Source organism: Bicyclus anynana, chromosome 2 (genome assembly GCF_947172395.1).
Source record: "Bicyclus anynana chromosome 2, ilBicAnyn1.1, whole genome shotgun sequence".
NCBI lineage: Eukaryota > Metazoa > Arthropoda > Insecta > Lepidoptera > Nymphalidae > Bicyclus > Bicyclus anynana.
This window is the reverse complement of record NC_069084.1, coordinates 8,991,782-9,012,027: the sequence shown is the minus strand read 5'-3', so window position 1 is coordinate 9,012,027 and position 20,246 is coordinate 8,991,782. Positions and strand designations below refer to the sequence as shown.

The 20,246-nt window shown below is 33.5% G+C and overlaps 1 protein-coding gene across 1 annotated transcript; it reads right to left on the bottom strand.

The window, feature by feature from the left end:
- Positions 1-43: 43 nt before the first annotated feature.
- LOC112048868 (nose resistant to fluoxetine protein 6) lies at positions 44-20,246 on the bottom strand. The gene is made up of 14 exons (XM_024086553.2): positions 20,066-20,246; positions 15,467-15,652; positions 13,601-13,803; positions 12,024-12,235; positions 11,144-11,229; positions 10,036-10,217; positions 8,054-8,202; positions 6,948-7,116; positions 5,933-6,126; positions 4,607-4,748; positions 3,162-3,345; positions 1,700-1,842; positions 794-903; positions 44-165 (listed from the first exon to the last, which is right to left on the bottom strand). The coding sequence occupies exons 1-14, from the start codon at positions 20,115-20,117 to the stop codon at positions 93-95; spliced, it is 2,085 nt and encodes a 694-aa protein (XP_023942321.2). The 5' UTR covers positions 20,118-20,246; the 3' UTR covers positions 44-92.

Genomic DNA, 20,246 nt, shown 5'->3' with positions numbered 1-20,246 from the left:
AAAAATGTTTACATTAAAAATACTTGAATAAAATAAAATGCCGGGTGTTTTTGGAAAGTAGTTTATAAAATTAAACATATTTTTTTGTTGTTTCAAGTTATTTTCTTCACCGTGTTTGGAACTCCGATTGTTGGTGATGTTCCATCATTGATTTCTTTATGTGATCTGAAAAAGAAACATTTAACAGTTTTTAACGGCTACTGCTACATTAATCATAAGTGTATAATGATTTGTGGCTGCATGTGAGGTGCCTTTATATTTTGGGTGTTTTTTTTAATTTTTTGCTTACGTATCGTATATTAGATTTTTTAATTTTTTGCGTACGTATTATGTATCCGTAACAAAAAAACATTTTTTTTTATTCTTTACAAGTTAGCCCTTGATTACAATCTCACCTGATGGTAAGTGATAATGCAGTCTAGGATGGAAGCGGGCTAACTTGTTAGGAGGAGGATGAAAATCCACACCCCTTTCGGTTTCTACACGGCATCGTATCAGAACGCTAAATCGCTTGGCGGTACGTCATTGCCGGTAGGGTGGAAACTAGCCACGGCCGAAGCCTCCCACCAGCCAGACCCGGACAAATTAAGAAAATCTCAATCTGCCCAGCCGGGGATCGAACCCAGGACCTCCGTCTTGTAAATCCACCGCGCATACCACTGCGCCACGGAGGCCGTCAAAATACAAAAACATATAAAAGAAAAGAAAGTGTGAATATATAAAGTGGGATAAACTTACGTGTTTATAATATTACTTTATATATAAAATCGTGCAGATAATATAATGCAATTACCTCATTCGTAGTGAAAGTGCTACCAAATTGTTCATAGGCGCTTCAAACACCAACCATAGCAAATAAGACAGTACACAGCAAAATGTTATTATGCCCAGTGAGTCTATTACCTGTTAATCAGAAAAAAAATCAACATATCCAGAAAAAAATCAATACAGCCAGACCCAGGGCTCGAACTTAGGATGCCGTGAACCGAAGCCACCGCATTCACACAAACTCCTGTTTCTCTTACATCCATACATATATATTCATCTTTTTTTTTTTACAAGTTAGCCCTTGATTACAATCTCACCTGATGGTAAGTGATGATGCAGTCTAAGATGGAAGCGAACTGGTTAGGAGAAGGATGAAAATCCACACCCCTTTTCGGTTTCTACACGACATCGTACCGGAACGCTAAATCGCTTGGCGGTACGTCTTTGTCGGTAGGATGGTAACTAGCCACGCCGAAGCGTCCCCAGCCAGACCAGGACCAATTAAGAAAATCTCAATCGACCTAGCCGGAGATCGAACACAGGACCTTCGTTTTGTAAATCCACCGCGCATACCACTGCGCTACGGAGGCCGAGGATCGTCGTCTACACAATAATGATCATGTATATAAATATCACGTTTCTCAAACGGTGAAGTAAAAACATCGTGAGGAAACTTGCATAACTGTCAATTTTCTTAATTCTCTGAGCGTGTCAAGTCTGCCAATCCGCATTGGGCCAGCGTGGACTATTTGCCTAACCCCTCTCATTCTGAAAGGAGACCTGAGCTCAGTAGTGAGCCCAATATGTGTTGATAATGATGATGATAATGTATGGATTTTTAAAAGGTAACCCGGCGGGAATCAGCCTGTAAGGAGACTTTGCCGCTGGAAGGCTGAAATGTAACTCTTAATTTTCTAAGAATAAGTCTTACCAAATATGGAAGGTCCCAAGTTTCAGGACCCATTGTATTGTAGTTTTTCATTTTTATTACAAGCCAGTGTGTTATGTACAAACTAAAGCTTAGCTTGCTTAAGGGGATGAAAATTCGCCAGTGTATGAAATCAGATATAAGTGCTGAAATAAGAAACACGATCAGTATAAAAAACGTAATATTAAAAAAAAAGCACACGCAAAGTTATTGACGTGACAACGTCTTCGTCTTATAATTCGATGGAGCCGGCCGATCCGAAAAAAGTTGACGTCATACGTCGTTCCCTCGCTCTAGGGTTGCCAACTTTCTTTTACAAGAAATAAAATATATTCTGGTCTATGAATATTATTAAACAGTATTTTAGAAAAGCGAACATTTTCTTTTGAGAAATGCAACCATTCCATCAGTATTTTCTTATGACAATAAAGACAACTGTTTTTTTTTTCAGAAAATTTAAGCAGCATGACTGTATACATAAAAATGCGCGCGGACGTATTGACAAACACGTCTTTGAGCTATTGCATTTATTTTATGTTTGTTATTTTTAGATTATCCATATATGTGTCGAATTATTGTAGTTTTTCTAAGATTAATTAATTTAGACTTAAGATAGTTAATGAATTATTTTTTTTTGGCCACGGCGGCCAATCTCATGGTGAGAAACCATGTACGCAGGAGGTATTATAAACATCAAATCAAATCAAAATTCATTTATTTCAAATAGGCTTAGCTTACAAGCTCTTTCGAAACGTCAGGTAATAATATTATACTGTAAATATTATAGTGCACAAGTGTGTGTGCAGGCACAGGTGCACTCTCTATTCCCTCACTTTTATAGTCCGATAGGACGGCAGACGAGTGAAGGATCAGGCGTAGGCCGACGGCTTTACGTTCTCTCCGAGGCCCAGGGGGTAACCAACACCGCCAACTTCCCAACTCTGCTGATAATAAGATTTTTCTTGTAAGAAAAATCTCAATAACGTAGTTTTTTTGTTCGACTGACCCGGGATTCGAACCCTAGACCTCACTGTCCGTAGCTGAACCAGCTAACCACGGGAGCCTTAAGGCAGTGGTGGATTTAGCAGTAGGCTAAGTAGGCTGTAGATTTTCTGTTTTACAGAAAGAAAGAAAATGTAACGACAATTTTAACATTTTAGTCTTATATAGTCTTACTAAAATATTAAAAGTTACAATTTTATTGACACAATTTAAGGTACTTATTTGTATTGCAAACTAGAATACCTATCGAATTTCAGAGTACAGTTGGAGCTGTAAAAAATCAATAGCCTACTGGCGGTAAATTTGCAAATCCGCCACTGCCTTGAGGTTAGTTAGCCATTACACTTTAGAGAATTCATAATGCCGTAGTTAAGGGAACTATACAATTAGTTTAACTAGGTATGAATGGAGAAATATCACATTAATTATATATTATCCTTTAAAAAACAAAGTATTTACTCACGTATATAACCGTATTCACAGCTAACTAGTACGATGCCCAAGGCAATAGCCCAAATAGTCCTGTTAGTCCCCACATATAAGGCCGCCTCGAATGGACTGTAGTTTTGATATGCTAAATGTCCTCCTAGCATAAGTATAAATAGACCTAACCCTGATCCAAGGGTAAGTATAGTAATTGATGTGTTCTGAAATATAAATAAAAATTTTATAGTTTTGTATTAAAGTTAGTTTGTGTTAGTTATTAATTGTAGTTAAGTTAGTATACAAATTTATAGATATTTTATGGTAAAAATTGTAATTAATGTTACTGACTCATCTAGATTATTATTTACTAGCTGACGCCCCACGTTTTCACCTGCGTAGTTCCCGTTCCTATGAGAACACGGGGACAAAATATAGCATAAGACACTTGTAAATAACGTGTCATTCTAGTGGTAAAACAATTTTAAAATTTGGTTCAGTAGGTATTCTAGGACCTGACACGATTCGTACACAGGAGCTCGTGATCCGAAGCCACATAGGCTAACCACTGAGCTAACCACTAAAGAGGCAGTTATAGTTAATACTAGTAGATAGGTAGATAGACGCGGGTGGTTTCACCCGCGTGGTTCCCTTTCCCGTAGGAATAAAGGGATAAAATGTAACCTTTCTCGATAAATGGGCTATGTAACACTAAAAGAATTTTTCTTATCGCATCTGTAGCTTCTGAGATTAGCGCGTTCAAACAAACAAACTCAATTTTTTTAAAAAGAAACAAACATGATTTATAAAAATAGTATAACAGTACATTAGTAATTTAATCCGCAATGTATAACAAAAATCAGATCCTTAAAATCTTAATTACAACAGCTACAGCATTGAAAAGATTGATTAAAAAAAGCAAAATTTGAAAAATCCGAAATAAAAAACATAACTTGGTCACATAAGTTTTAGATAATTAGGTGGTGTATCGACCATTTGCGTATTATCCATTAATTACGGGACACCCTGTATATATATATATATATATATATATATATATATATATATATATAATAACGTTCGTTGTTGACCACAACTAACAATGAAAATTATTTAAACGGGTACATACCACGATAAAACGACGAGATTTTTAATGTCGATATTAAATAATATTATATAATTAAATAATATTCATAATGAACAACCACGAAATAAGTTTAAAATCATTAACTAACAATGAGTTGTGTATACCTAAATTTCCTCCTTTGAGCGCCTCATTTTTCATGCGCTAGTAACACATCTAACAGTATTTAATATCATTGAATTAAAAAGGGACTTTCACTGGTAGATGTAGGAGAATATTTAGGCTACGTTTTATCCTGGAAAAATCTATGGTTACCGCAGAAAATCACGCTAACGAAGTTGCGGGCGTCTGCTAGTTATAAATAATGGTAGAATACAAAGTGAAATAAATATAAAAGTTACCACTGGCAGTTTCTTGTAATTGGCTGGTTTATATGTAGAGAGTAGACAACCAAAAGCAAGTCCAATAAAATATGGCCCACTCCGCAGATGTGAATGTAGGTACGTCGCCGTATTTAGATGGGCCATAAAGTCACCAAACCGTCTAGAATTAAACATTTTAATAAATAATATAAAAATACATGATTATACGTAATCAAACGTTACGCGAAGACGTTGGGGTCCCAATGTGCTGGAATGGTGACCGGCACTACAAAGCGCAGTGGTGGTCAACCCCCCACCAGGTGGACTGACGATATCAAGCGAGTCACAAGGATTCGCTGGATGCAGGCGGTCCAGTATCGTGATGTTTGGAAGTCAATACAAAAAGCATATGTCCTGCAGTGGACGTCCATCGGCTTATGATGATGATGATAATAACATAATCTAAATAAAAATTATTAATTAAACACTTCGAAAAGATTTGCCGAGATAAAGTTTTTATCCACTTAAATTCACAATAAAAATACAACAAAATCGTATCAAAATTAATGTTATTTGTTTTTTTTTAATTATAAAAAGTGTCCGGCTTTTTCCTAGTAAGTAACAAACTGTACGTAGATGATCTTGGAAATGCGAAATTCCTAAAAAATCCTGTAATTGGTAATTAAAAACGTGATTTTGCGCATAGAATACACAAATAATAATATTTTCTTTAAAATTGTCTTCTCGTAATAATGAAATAAATTTGAAAAAAACTGTGGTACACAATCTTAAACAATTTATTGAAATCATAATTTTTTATCTAAGAAACCTCACATCTCTAACAGACAGATGCACTCATACGAGTATAGCTTGGCAACTTCGTTCGAACACTCCCGATGTTTCGCGCGAGCCAGGGGCGTGTAGCGATGAATGAAAAACCCACGACTGGTGCACGTCACTTCCCCGCACGCTCGATTTCACACCCGCGCAGTCTTTCCCCCTGTCGCCCGCATATCATGGGAGTGTTATCAACGAACTTGTCAAACTAGAAATAAGTTTTGTTTTACCTACGTAGGACGCTACCATCTTAGATTTTAATTTTCAATGACAAAAATGTTTAGTGACAATGTAATGGAGTCAGAAGGAAGCGATCTAACTTGAAAGGTACTTAAAGCGTTAGCTTTTAGCGTTTTCTGTTCTGTGGGTACATGTTTGTTCATCCCATACCTGTGACGGTATCTACGCGGCTTCGTACCAACTAACTTAAACTAAACTAAACATTTCACCAATCTGTACCCACCTTAATACATACTGTTGCATGTTTCTGCAAATAAATAAATTGATTGATTGATTGATTGTACTTACTCCAAATCACTAATATTTATTGGACCCAATCCATATCGAAACGCTTCCAAAGTCGGCAGCATAACTGAAGCAAGTGCTCCTATAATGTAAGCTTTTTTACCGAGCGATCTATTTTGTTGGTACAACCAGTACAGTCCTGTACCGATTATAGTTAAATGAAAGTCGCAAGCATTTGACCACGTGTTTGGCAAGCACTGAAAATCAAAAAAATTGGGATTAAATACTGGTATCTAAATCTAAATATTTAAAAGCGAATGATCACTCATCACGTAATATCGACCGATTGACGTACAAACGTACAAAGTTGAAATTTTGTATATCTGAGACAAATATTATCCAGACTTGTTAAGCCAATGAGCCGTGATTTAGTCGTTAAGTCTTCTAATATTTTTAAATTCTTCTAATACTTTCCAATTTTTATGCAATTTTCAAAATTTTTCATTTCTTAAGAAAGAAGATGGTCCATTTAAGGTCCACTCTTATACCCCGTATCATTAAAATTTAAAAAATACAAGTATTAAAATCTAAATAAGTAAATAAATCTAACTAAATAAAAAGAAATAAATAAAGTAAAAACCCATTTTTTCGAGTTATATTAAGATGGCGCCCTTATAGCAACTATGACATGACAATTGACAGCAAACGTCAAATTGACTACTGCTTTGAAAACGTCATCAATCCGCCATGAATACCCATGTGCATTTCTCGGGAGAGAATTAATATTATATCGAAAAAATTGAAGTAAATTCGTAGATTTGTATAATCAAAAATAGTTACAAAATATTTTTTTTTATTTTCGCCAGGGTACAATGACTGATCCTGGGCTCCATACAATTTTGGACCATCTCCTTTCTACAAAGCGTTAATAAAAAAGTATGTAATTGGTTAAGTAATTTTTAATGACATTACTGGCGGGAAAAATCATAACTAATGCCGTTACCATAGCTTGAGAACGACTTAAATTGTATTAATAATAATACTTGAAGTAGTAATTCCTTCTATACTACAAACTTACAGCTTTTCTAAAGTCTACATAGTTGTTCACATTCAATAAAACAGTCCACCAATTGTTTCTGCAATTATCAACATCAGATAATAATTTCTTATGCAATAACGGTCCTGAACTGTGGTATTTTGATACTTGGGTGATATACAATATTACAACCATCGGTACGTATGTTAACCTGTAAACAAGAGCACACGTTAATCGTTAACTTCTACTCTTGTAACCACAGGCCAAACTACTGATGAATAATAAAAAAAACATGCACCTTTCTGATTTTCGTCAAATGAAAGTTCAATAAAAATTGCTACAGTATTCTAGGCAATTAGCATTGATTTTAGACGTGAATAAATTAAAATTTGGTAAGTCGTGCGTATTTCTCATCGATAATAATTTGTCACCATCTTCATTCGTTATATTTTTTTTAATCTATTTTTTTAATTAGAATGTTTCTTTTTGTAGATTAACAAATTAAATAAACATTTGAATGAATTGTTAATAATAGTGTATGTGTTTAAGTATTAACACATTTAAGGTTTCATCGTCTTTTGATAAATGTCGAATAGCTTATTTGCAGATTTTGTCTTTCTCGGCAATACAATACATATAAAAATAAATGAAGTTTCTGTCTGTGATCTTAAAATAACTGTTTTTTATTAAGTGCTTACATTTAATACATTATTACTTGTAAAATTTTGTGTCCGTCAGTCTGTTTGTCTGGGTTAATCTTTCAAATGGCTATACTGATTTCAATGGGACTTTCACTGAAAGATAGAGGAAGTAATTGAGCAACTCTTTATCCCATAAAAATAGCTGGTGGGAGGCTTCGGCCGTGGCTAGTTACCACCCTACCGACAAAGACGTACCGCCAAGCAATTTAGCGTTCCGGTACGATGTCGTGTAGAAACCGAAAGGAGTGTGGATTTTCATCCTCCTCCTAACAAGTTAGTCCGCTTTCTTCTTAGATTACATCATCACTTACAATCAGGTGAGATTGTATTCAAGGGGCTAACTTGTAAAGATTAAAAAAAAAAACTGAATACGTTTAGAATATACGACACAATTGTCAGAAGGTGATGAAACCTGCCCTTGAACGTTTTGAGATTGGAATATCTTACCTGAAGTATCTTTTAATCACATTGTTTACAGTAACAGGCTTATCAGTCGACAAGATGCTGTTCATCAACAAAACCCCAGATATCATTATACAACTATCAACTAGTATGTCTGAATGAAAAAATAAATGCAGGCTATAGCGTTCTATGAACTGCAAAAAAAAAAAAATTAAATACACAACAAATCCAACTCTATAAAAAGGTGGGAAATGCGGGAAATATACACCCTATATCACCTGCACAATCGAGAGGAATCTGACTGACGTTAAATATATTAATTTGGAGACATTCAGGAATATTAGGTCAATACTAACTACTTAATACACTAAAAATCAAAGAGGAGATGGTCCATTTCATGTCCACTCTTGTACCCCGTATTATTAAAAATTAAAAAATACAAGGATTTTATTAAAATTTATAACAGTGAATAAATCTAACTAAATAAAAAGAAATAAATAAAATAAAAAACCAAGTTTTTTAATTATATCAAGATGGCGCCCATAGAGTAACTATGACATGACAATTGACAGCAAACGTCAGATCGATTACTGTAATGAAAACGTCATCAATCCGCTATTATTGCCCATAGTAATGTTGCAATTCTTGGGAGATAATGAATATTATTTGGTAAGAATCAAAGTAAATTCGTAGATTTGTATAATCAAAAATACTTGAAAAATTATCTTCTTTTATTTCCATTAGGGTACAATGGACCTGGGCTCCATACAATTTTGAACCATCTCCTTTCGGGATATTTGTAATAATAAAAAATATCCGACTGCATAAAATATAAAAACTGAAAATTAAAAAAGTTCTAACAAAAATGTAGAATGAATTAAGTTAGAATTAATTAATATATTATTTCATATTATGTCCCGACTGTTTTCTAATTTGACTGCTTTTGCGGCGAAGTACGTGATGTTCATTTGGTTTCTTCAGCTAAACAATTTTTTTCTCATAAATCACTGTATTTACTGGTGAACAGCATAAAAATTCATTCAGTAGTTTTTAAATACCAGACAGAAAGTCAGACATAAAAACACGGCAGAAGTTTTAATTTTTTATATGTATTGGTATTAGATATATTAAATTGACAATAATATTATTGTATGATGCAGAAGGCTGTAAAACATACCAAGTTGGCCTGCCATATTTTGGTCTTTATTATCAACTTATTAAAATTAATTAATTAATTGAAGAAATAAAAAACTACATAAGACATACTGGACTGAGCCTGTTTTTTTTCTTTTCAGTTTTTTTATACTTTATGCAGTCGGGTTTTTTTATTTGTTTAATTAATTTATTTATTTCACACTTTTTAGTTACGATAGATGGTTAATTTCGGATTTATTTATTACGTTTATTACAAAGTACGATAATTTACGTACGCCCACCGAGCGTTCGGCTAAGTACTAGCTACCAACACTGCGCTTTGTAGTGCGGGGTCGCCATTCCATCACCTTGGGACCCCAACGTCCATCGGCTCTTCGAACTATGTGCCACGCCCATTGTCACTTCAGCTTCGTGACTCGTTGAGCTATGTCGATGACTTTGGTTCTTCTGCGGATCTCCTCATTTCTGATTCGATCACGCAGAGATACTCCGAGCATAGCTCATTCCATCGCCCGCTGTGTGACTTTGAGCCTTCTTATGAGGCCCATAGTTAACGACGAAGACTTGGTTAGATTTTATTAACTAAAAATATAAAATATGTACAAATACATAAGAATGCTTACGTACTTTAGCATCAGCTCTCAAGTTCTACAAGTTCAGCTCGATCGTGATTTTCTGGTAAGAATTGGAGGGCCCCCAGCTGAGCTTGGGTAGCTATGCCATTGATAGTCTGACGACATTAAGAAGGTAGTGGAAAGTGGCAGCATGAGGAAGGCGGTGGATCGTGTGTGGTGGCACAATCTTGGAAAGGCCTATGTCCAGTTGTGGACGGATTAAGGCTGATGATTGATGCGATCTTGTGATATACTTACGGCATCTACACTTTTGAAATTTCTTATCCCTGTTTCAAAACAGATAATGGTATAGTGTATAAATGATAATATACACGCTGTCAAGAACTTCAACGAATTGAGGGAATAGATCGCATCTTTCTTCTCTTTGAAGAGTTCTGCTGTATTCACAACTGCTGAAAATGCTTTCGCTATAAGGATTTCTGTAACAAGGATCTCTGTCTTGGTCAAACTGCTAAAAAGTTAGTTAAAAGGTTTTTGTTTCTTTAAGACATTGTAATTATTTACGTACATGTACCACGTGCAGGCACATATAAGATCGTTGCATATAGATATAAAACATAATCTTCATTTATAAAAAAACCAGCGGACGCCCGCGACTTCATCCGCGCAAAAATCGATGTAAACTTTCAACCCCTATTTCACCCCTTTCTATAAACAATATTTTCGCTTGTTTTAAATATAATAAATAGTCATTATAATAAGAATAATTATTAATCATTTAATTAATTAATAGTAATTAGTATTTTCAGTTCACAATAAGATATGATGAAAATAAGTTAGATTATAAACTAACGGTTAATAAATTATATTAAATTTAATGGTAATATATACAATCCAAAACATTTTTGATCAATAGATTTTATATAATAAAAATTCTTCAAACCCTTTTTTTAATCTTTAAGGTTTATAATATTTTTAGTACTTTTATGGTAGTATAGCTGGCCTATTCACTATTTTAGTCTTTATTAGCAACCTATTAAAATAAATATAAAATCAATTGATTAAATGTCATTTACCTACTGTATGATTGACCGGATGACATTTGTTACATAGAATCTGAATGTCGTATATGTCAAATAGCATTCGTCAAAGTTAGTGAATTAGCTGATAGTATAGATAAAAAGCAACAGTCACTGACAACTATCAACATATTTTGTCTTTTAGTGATTTTCATCCAAGGTCCGTGTTTATGTGTTTAACTATAAGTACTATAAGTATTTATGTAATGAAGTCGGTTAAATAATAACTAAAAATAATTATAAGGTGTACGCAACGGCCAAGAATCAAGACCCAAAAGCCGAAGTGCATAGATAGATATACAAATTAAAACAAAGATGTAACTTACTCCGAGTTTCTTCTTTCGCATAGCGGTGATTTTCGTAATAATGTGTACAAAATGAAGTTAGCAGAACCATAGATCCGATAAAGGCACTGGAAATAAAATTAAGAAAAAAACGAATCATCAGAATTATTCCATAAACGACGAAGTTATGTTTTTTTACGTGAACACACGTAAAAAAAATATACGGTCGAATTGAGAAACCTTTTCCTTTTTTTTGAAGTTGGTAAAAAAGTGGTCTAAGATCCCGTATATATGACAACCTTTCAAAAGGTTTTTTATATCAAATTAAATTGCCATTGGGTTGCCGAAAAATTTCAGTCCAGAATATGATTAAATAATAATAATCATAATCATATCCTGGACTGTTTTTTTTTGGCAAACCATTAGCAATATATTTGTTGACATAGCATAATTCATTTGATATAAAATACTTTTCATCCAGTAAATAGTTCAAGGTGGTCGGATCCTCTAATCAGGTATTGGGGGAAACGGGAAAAGTTAATACTAACGATTTATTCTTAAGAAAGTTATTTTCGTCATTTTTTCAAGACAAGAGGACAAGAGCCGTGATACCCCAGTGGATATGACCTCTGCTTCTGATTCCAGAAGGTGTGGGTTCGAATCCGGTCAGTGACATGCACTTTCAACTTCACAGTTGCGTGTATTTTAAGAGAATTTTCTAAAATGAAAGTATGTGAAGTCTGCCAATCCGCATTGGGCCAGCGTGGTGGACTATTGGTCTAACCCCTCTCATTCTAAAAGGAGATTCAAGCTTAGCAGTGATTCGAATGGGTGAAGCTTTTATATTATTTTATCCTCTTATCTTCAAAGGAACAGCAAATACGTGGGTGAAACCGCTAATATAAAAAATATATATACATACACAGTGGCGTAGTATCCATACGATACTTCAGTCTTTTCATTATAACTTTGGCAGGAATCTATACTGATAGTTACTTCAGGTATCGCAAACCCAAGGTGACTGTTGTTTAGGAAAGTCTCCGCAAACTTCTTTATAGAATTTGGCGTACAGATATCCGGAAGGCACAGGCCCCATGTTAGCTTGTTGAAGGCCAATTTATATTTCGACATCGACTGTAAAAAAAGATATATTTTATACTTGCGGTAATTATATTCTAATTGTGGTGTACAAATACACAGTAAATAAATAGTTATTTGTTCAACAAGTAAGCAAAGTTCGAATTTGTTAGTCGAGTGCGAGTTTGAATCCTGAACAAGCGAAGGATTCTATAATTGCGCTAGCGTAGCGAGTGATTCTAGTTTAGAATCCTGAGTGTTGTGAAGGAGGCACAAGAGACAAATACTTTGCTCTTGTGTGATACATACAACTTTATCACAATAGCGAAAAAATACAAGATGTGAGAATAATATTTATTTGAATAGATAAGTAGTAGAACTTTAAATTATAACTTAAAAATTAAATGTAAAATTGTTACAATTTGTTGAATTAAAGGTAACATTTTTAAAAGGCACATTTATCTTTGTGCTTGTTACAGATATGACATATTTCTGCGTCCTCTTTTATGTATTCCAAAGGAGATGTTTCCGATGACGATGAAGGAAGGAAGGATATGCAAAAATTATCTTTTTCTTTTTTGGATGTAGATGGTTGTAGTTTGAGGAGAGTTTTGAGGTTGCAATAATCTTTTCCTTTACTAATGTTTGACTTATTTTCTAACGAATCTTCAATGTAACTTTCCGCCAGTGTATATAGATTTGGATTTTCAATTTTTAAAAATATTGCTATTACTATGGGTATTCTGCTAATGCTCCATGCATACAATATATGCTCCACTAATACCAATACCAATAAGTAACAAAAACAATATGACCAAATTACAGTCTCCGAAAATGTTTTTGCCCCTTTGTAAAGAAATCATAAGCTATTAGGTATTTTTCTCTCGACTTTGCCAGAAAAAGTCCAATACGCTGTCAATTACCTACTTGTTGTTTTAATTCAATCGAAGTCAAATTTTCACTTGAATCACTCATTTTTTAAACTTTTATCGTTTACAACAATACACAACTAAACTTAAATCCGTACCAAAGTGAATTACTTAATAATCAGGAGGATATTAGGTATAGAGATAAGATTTGCCTTTTACACTATGTTAATTAATCATATAGTTTCGGAGATAATACAAAATTGCTAAAAGGCGCCCCGCGGTTCCTGTACCCGAAAGATCACGGAGTAAAAAAAATGCCTGTAACACTCGCAAATAACGTAGCGCAAATAACGTTTTTTATCGATGAAAGAATGTTCAACCTACCTAACTGGACCATAATTATGTCCTCGTAAACTTTCTTTGCCTATTTATTTTTCTGGTAATACACACACCAATTTTGACCCACCCGCACGGTGAATCCATGGATTGCTAAGATATTCGCCTCGTCACCTAGGAAGTCTGAATTTGTACAAAAAATATTATAATTACTTACAGATACATACTCATTTGCGTTTGTATACGGGTCCTCATGTTTAATTTGTCTCTTCTTAGAAAGCTTAATATCGGCTAGACAGTACTGTGTGCGTAGTTCCGGATGTGTGTGTATCCAGGGTGGATGGATACATTGCTCGTTGTTTCCGAACTGGTTTCTTGTCCCATACAGCACTCCAGTTGGACTCTGCATCGAGTCCCAAACTTAAAAATATAGAATAATATAATATTTTATTTCGTTTTTATTTAAAAACAACTCGTGCATGATTTTTCTTATATATTTTTATGTATTTTTAATATATTTTTTTTCTGCATCTAATGTAATTGCAAATATTATATTTTTACAGAATTATGTAGTCGTCGAAAAACGCAAATTTTCGCCTATCAAACGTACTCGTATTATTTGAATTTGAAAAAAGCCATTAAAATCACCATTTTATTCTCTAAATATCTGTCTATCCGTCGTTCTTGTTGCTGCCATAGTTTTTGTTTTATGAAATGCGCCAAGTAACTATGTCTACCCTTTGGTACCTAGAGCGTAATGGCAGAGTTAACTACAGCTAGTTACATAGCGAAAATTTCGATAACTCAATGCAAACACGAAAGCGAAAACTTACTAAATTGACTATTTATTATTTGATCGCGAAAAACACCTTTTATTGCATTAAACAGTAGTTTAATTTTATTAAATAGTTCATACACTTTTTTTTTAAAGTTAAATCATACAAATTTCGTAAATATATCAGTCAGTTCAAAACTGCCTAACCCACTGGTTTACTTTAAAAAAATGAAATATCACTAACTTTGGTCAACAATAAACTAACTTAGATCGGCAATTAATAAACTCACAACTAAGTCAGTGATTTTATAGAGAAAAATCATCAGTAAATATATTTTTGCTTTCCTCTGTTATTAAGCGTTTTTCGTTTTATATTTCTAGTATAAAACGTACTCTGATAAAGTATTTTAAAAATTTTAAGCTGTACATAAACATATTTAATAGCAAAACTAAGTTATGAATATGTCGGCGAGCGAGTTATTTTATCGGTTAGCAAAATTTAGGTTAACTATTGTGATAATATTAAAATCAGGTTTTTATTTTATTGGTTTTTAATTTTTTTTTTATTTTAGAATTTAAACTATCGTGAGTGTTATTCATATTAATTGATTATGAAACGCGGCTAAAACTCACATAATATTAGGTAGGAGTATGCCCGACTAGTTTCGAACCCATACGGGCCCTTAATGAGCTGGTTCTTGCATCGCGACACGATCCAAACACCAGTTTGGATCAGCAGTATTATAACTGTTTTGTTTTCTACTTATTATTACTGTGATGTTTTGTGTAACATTTGACCAAATAGTTAATGCGAAATAGGAATTGCTCTGCTATCGAAAACATAGTAGATACACACTTTAGTAACTTTTAACTTTCTTGAGGGTCATGAGTGACCGAGCGGTGTGATACTGTCCGCTGAGTTTATTACAGTAGCGTAACACACTGGGACGTGTGTAATGTAGGATAGCCGTGTCGGAGGATTAGGATAATAATGATTAAAAAAAAGAAAAAATAAAAAAAATAATGGTTAAAAATAGGGAAAAAAATAAAAAAAATTAATAAAAAAAATTCAACTAACTTCCAACTCAAAAATTAACCTAAATTAAAAAGCAAAAAATAACATCTTGCCTATGATCAGCTATGCTATGCTACCTTCTGATCAGTTTGAAGCCGGTGCCAAGCAAGTGATGTTTTAATTCAAGCCGTTTAATACAATAAATTATGATGTGGTTAATAGTACCTATAGATAATAAATCAAATAACAAATCTAAATCTAAAATTATAACAAATCTAAGATAAAAAGCTTACTCCAAGTAGCCCAAAGCGTATGATTCTTTACATTCCTCAGTATATCCAAGGTCTTTTGGAGACATGGTAGTTCCTCGTTCGCCCACTCGTGGTGTAATAGGTTTTCTTCAAAATTTGATATAATCAACCCATAGGATTGTGTGTGTCGATTGCTCTTGCCTATTTGGGTTTGCTGTAGAGTATGCCCTGATGAAAAAAAAAACAATAGGTATGTACGTTCTCGTAGTAATATTCTCTGATCCCTGTAGTACAGATACTGTCAGAAAGTACTTCAGAAACACATAGTACAGAGGGCCTAGTGGCAGTGACGATCGCGTTAACGTAAACGCAAATTTCTAAAGAATCGAAACAGCGCCATCTAGTGGCACTACTGCAAAGCTATTTCAATTCCATATAAATTCGTGTTTACGTTAACGCGATAGTCACAGTATGAACACATTGAAAACTCCCACTAGGCACACTGTATAGCTACTGTTAGACAGTACACTAGTACTATTGATATGACAGTAGCTATTCTCATAATTATTAAGACTATCAATCAACGTAGGACGAGTGGTACAATCTATTATATATTAATCTAATAGGTTCATAAAGAAGTTTTTTGAAGTGTGCTTCTACATTTTGTACATAAACAATATTTAAGAGAAACGTATATTTTCTTTTTATTATAAAACTAGCGGACCCGGTCAAGCTTCGCTTGACTCATTCCCTACTCCTATCCTATAACTCTACTTCTACCCTACTCTACCCCTACCTACCCAAGCTCCCCCTACCCTACCCCTACTTCCCCGAACCCAAATCGGTTCAGCCGTTTTCGAGATTTGCGCTTAGCAACACATTTCATACATTCATTTTTATATTATAGATAGAAAATACCGAAGATGTTTACTTTAAAACGGATTTTTATGGTCACCTTCAAGTAGACACACGAACGAACTGTAAGGTCAACGGCCGTCGTCGGTGTGGCGCACGGCAGCCGTGGCAGTGGCCTTTCTACTCTCTCACAAATTTGCCCACGGCTATTCTGTAACGATATTTTTGTAACTCGCAAGTGCGAGTTTCGAGTTCACCTCTATCTTTCTCATTCTATTGTATCGTGTTAAACAGAGAGAGATAGAGGTAAATTCGAAACTCGCACTTGCGAGTTATAAAAATATCGTTACAGAATAGCCGTATTAATTTTTGTAGCGTACAGTTACAAAAAGTATCTTCTTAAATAGTCCGATAGTCCGAAATGCCACCAACACGATCCGAGGAGCACGTTTGAAGTAGTTATCGTGGCAAAAGATTTTCCTATTAGGATACTCGTATAGTTAAATGTCCTCTAGTCATATTTTTTTTCTTGCTGGATTTGGGACCCTCGTGAATTTAAATTACGAGTTAATTCATCGCCAGTATTTATCTTAACATAATCTGACGTTTCAGATGTGCTTGTGAACTAAGCTTACTTGAAATAAAATAATATGCATTTGACTTTGACTTTGTGATGGTGGACCTCTTCTTAGGTATATACATCTATTGACCTCTGACGTCACTGTTTACATCCCATTTCTGAATCCGTGAAATCCGTTGCTGTCAATTATATTATATCCGCCGTTGTCATATAATTGTACCTCTTCCAAGTTTAGTTCGCTTCATCCTGAACTTTGACTACATCGTCATTTGACATCAAGTAAGGTTTACAGTCTAGGATATATTTGACATTGAATAAACAAAAATTTATGTATCATTTAAAAAAGTTTTTTTTTAAATGATACATAAATTACATAATTGAAGGTCTATGAAACTTGAGAGTATTATACATGGGCATAAAAGTTTTAGAGGTCATTATAAATTAGCAATTTATTCTTGTACTAGCGGAACCGGTCAAGCTTCGCTTTGACTCATTTCCTACCCTTATCCTAATCTAATCCCACCCTACTCCTACCCTGACCTACCCCTAACCCTATCCTACAAAAATCTCTCCGTAAGCCTCGTACTTCGAGGAGTATTCTAATAAAAATTACCGAAATTTCAGCAGTTTTCGAGATTAGCGTTGAGCAGCACATTTCATATATTCATTTTTATTTATAGAGATATGATGAGATATGCGATTATATTCCTAGTATCTACGACTTTCAATTAGTAATTATTTATTTTTCCATGTTGTTGTGAGTTCATTGAATGCAATTGAAATCTAATTACATTATTATTACAACTTATTCACAAACAATATTATAATAAATTGTTTTCAAATTATTGTCGTTTAATTATACATACATAATATATTGTAAAACAATCTATTGAATCCAGCAGTTCTTGAAGGTTTTCGTAATAGAATGGGTTTCGTAATAGGACGCTTTAGAATCTTTAAAAGGTAGATGTAATAATTGTGGCAGGGCAGGGCGTTCCTACTTGCCTTTAAAAGGGGAATATGCCACCATGCATTATTTATTATATCTTGAAGGGTCTAGACACAAAGATTTTATACTACAGATGTATGTCATAAGCACGTCAAAAAGTGGATAATTGTCTCAATTTCATTTAGTCGCATTGTAAACAACGAAAGTTATTTAAACAAATAATAAAAACTTAAATATTAACCTAAATATTGTCTACAATGTCAATTTGTGTGGTTTAGGAAGTGTAAAAACGATATATATATAAATATTAACACAAATAAACACAAAATTGTGCATGTGTGTGCCTAGTGGAGTAGTTAAATTCGGATCACTTTTTCGGTGATTTTATTGGCACGTAACATAATATCTAGTATAAAAAATCTTTGTCTAGGCATCGTTCCGACATTTCCAATAATTATCGTCATATTTCAACTGATACAAACTACATACCTACTTAAACATTGGTCATAAATCACTCTACCTGTTGGTGAAAACCGCATGAAAAAAAGTGTATTAGTTTTTTATTGACAACAAGATAGTTAGATGTGACGGAAACTTAACGGAATATGAATAGATTATGTTTTAAGGTTAGAAGTTAATTGCTATAATGAAGCTGTTTTAATCTTGAATTCAATTATAAAAGCGTAACTTTGCGGCAGGTGATTATAGTTTTTAAGCGATCAGTTACAGAGATTGAGTTATAGAGATTAAATGTCGTTGTTAAATAAAGTATTTTTATAATTAAAAAACCTGTAAACAAATTGTTTAGCCACAGAACCGGTCACACATGCGCAATTAGCATTTCCAAAATTCGTTTTACCTCAAATAACAAATTAATTTTTGACGTGCTACCTACGTTAACAGAGATAAGCAAAGAAAATGTATAAAAAAACACAAAAAAGAGAATTTTTGCATTGACCACTCATCGATCAATTCAATAAGACCAAGTTCGAACGGGTTTTGCATTAAATATTTTAAAGACTTTATACCATAGAAATGTAAAATGACCAATAAAATATGTAAGTAAGTAAGTAAGTAAAGAACCCATTGAAATTTGGAAAAAATAAAAAAAAAAAAATTGAAATTGCAAAACATCAAAGGAGTACGAAGGAGGAAGTACAAACTTATTTGTTCTACAACTGTACACTTTTTATTTCAAAGTTAAGATGACTATTTTATAAATCTAGAGTAATAGGAGAAAAATGTGTTTATAAGTGACTACCCAACGTCCCGTGGGTTCATCCTCGTAGTTAACGTTCCCCTTGGAATACAGGGATAAACTATAGCCTATGACACTCAACATAACGTGATTTTCTATTAGTAATTTGGCTGGAGGCTTCGGCCGTGGCTTGTTACCACACTACCGACAAAGACGTACCGCCAAGTGATTTAGCGTTCCGGTACGATGTCGTGTAGAAACCAAAAGGGATGTGGATTTTCATCCTCCTCCTAACAAGTTAACCCGCTTCCATCTTAGATTGCATCATCACTTACTATCAGCAGGGTCATTATGTAACTCGCTGTACCATTCAATAATCAGTCACTACATTGTTTTTCATCGTATTTACAACACTGTGTTTTCAACTAAATAACTTTAACTGCACAATTTTACATAAAGTGGCAATGTTTTTTTGTTTCTACGATCATCTAACATGAATATTTCGACGAAATTACGTAAATACCAGTTTTTTTGTTACTATACTACTTACTTACTATAATATTGATATACGTAAAATGAAGATAATTTGTGTAATTTTGTTGAAAACACAATTTGATGATTGCAAAAACGAAAATACGATGAAAAACGATGTAGTGAATGATTACTTGAATGGTACGCCGACTTGCATAATAACCCTGCAGGTGACATTGTAGTCAAGGGCTAACTTGTAAAAGAATAATAAAAATAAAAAATAATAATGTTCAAAATCCATTCAGTAGATGTAATAATCTTTTTAACACAAAAATGGAACTGACTTCAAAGACGTATTTCAGTTATGTTGATTTTAACACAAAATTACTGAACCGATTTTCATGAAAACGAACGTATACTCTTTCAAACAAAAAAAATATTTTCAAAATTTTAAATGAAAAAACACATACGCGTCAAATTAAGAATTCCTTTTTTTGAGGTCTGTTGAAAATAACAAGTCACAAACACACAATTCTTACCTCTTTATTATATTAGTAGGTAGGTATAAATAATGACAATAATACATACCAAATAATAAACAAAACACCAATATACACAAACTTAACTTCAAAATTTCCATTTTTCAATTATAATTAAGGCATAAAGCTTACAGATGTAAATATTTATCAAAAAATATTATAATGGAATCATAATTTGTATTAAAACAATTTTTTTTTTAATCAATTCAATGTTAATCTTATCTGGCTTT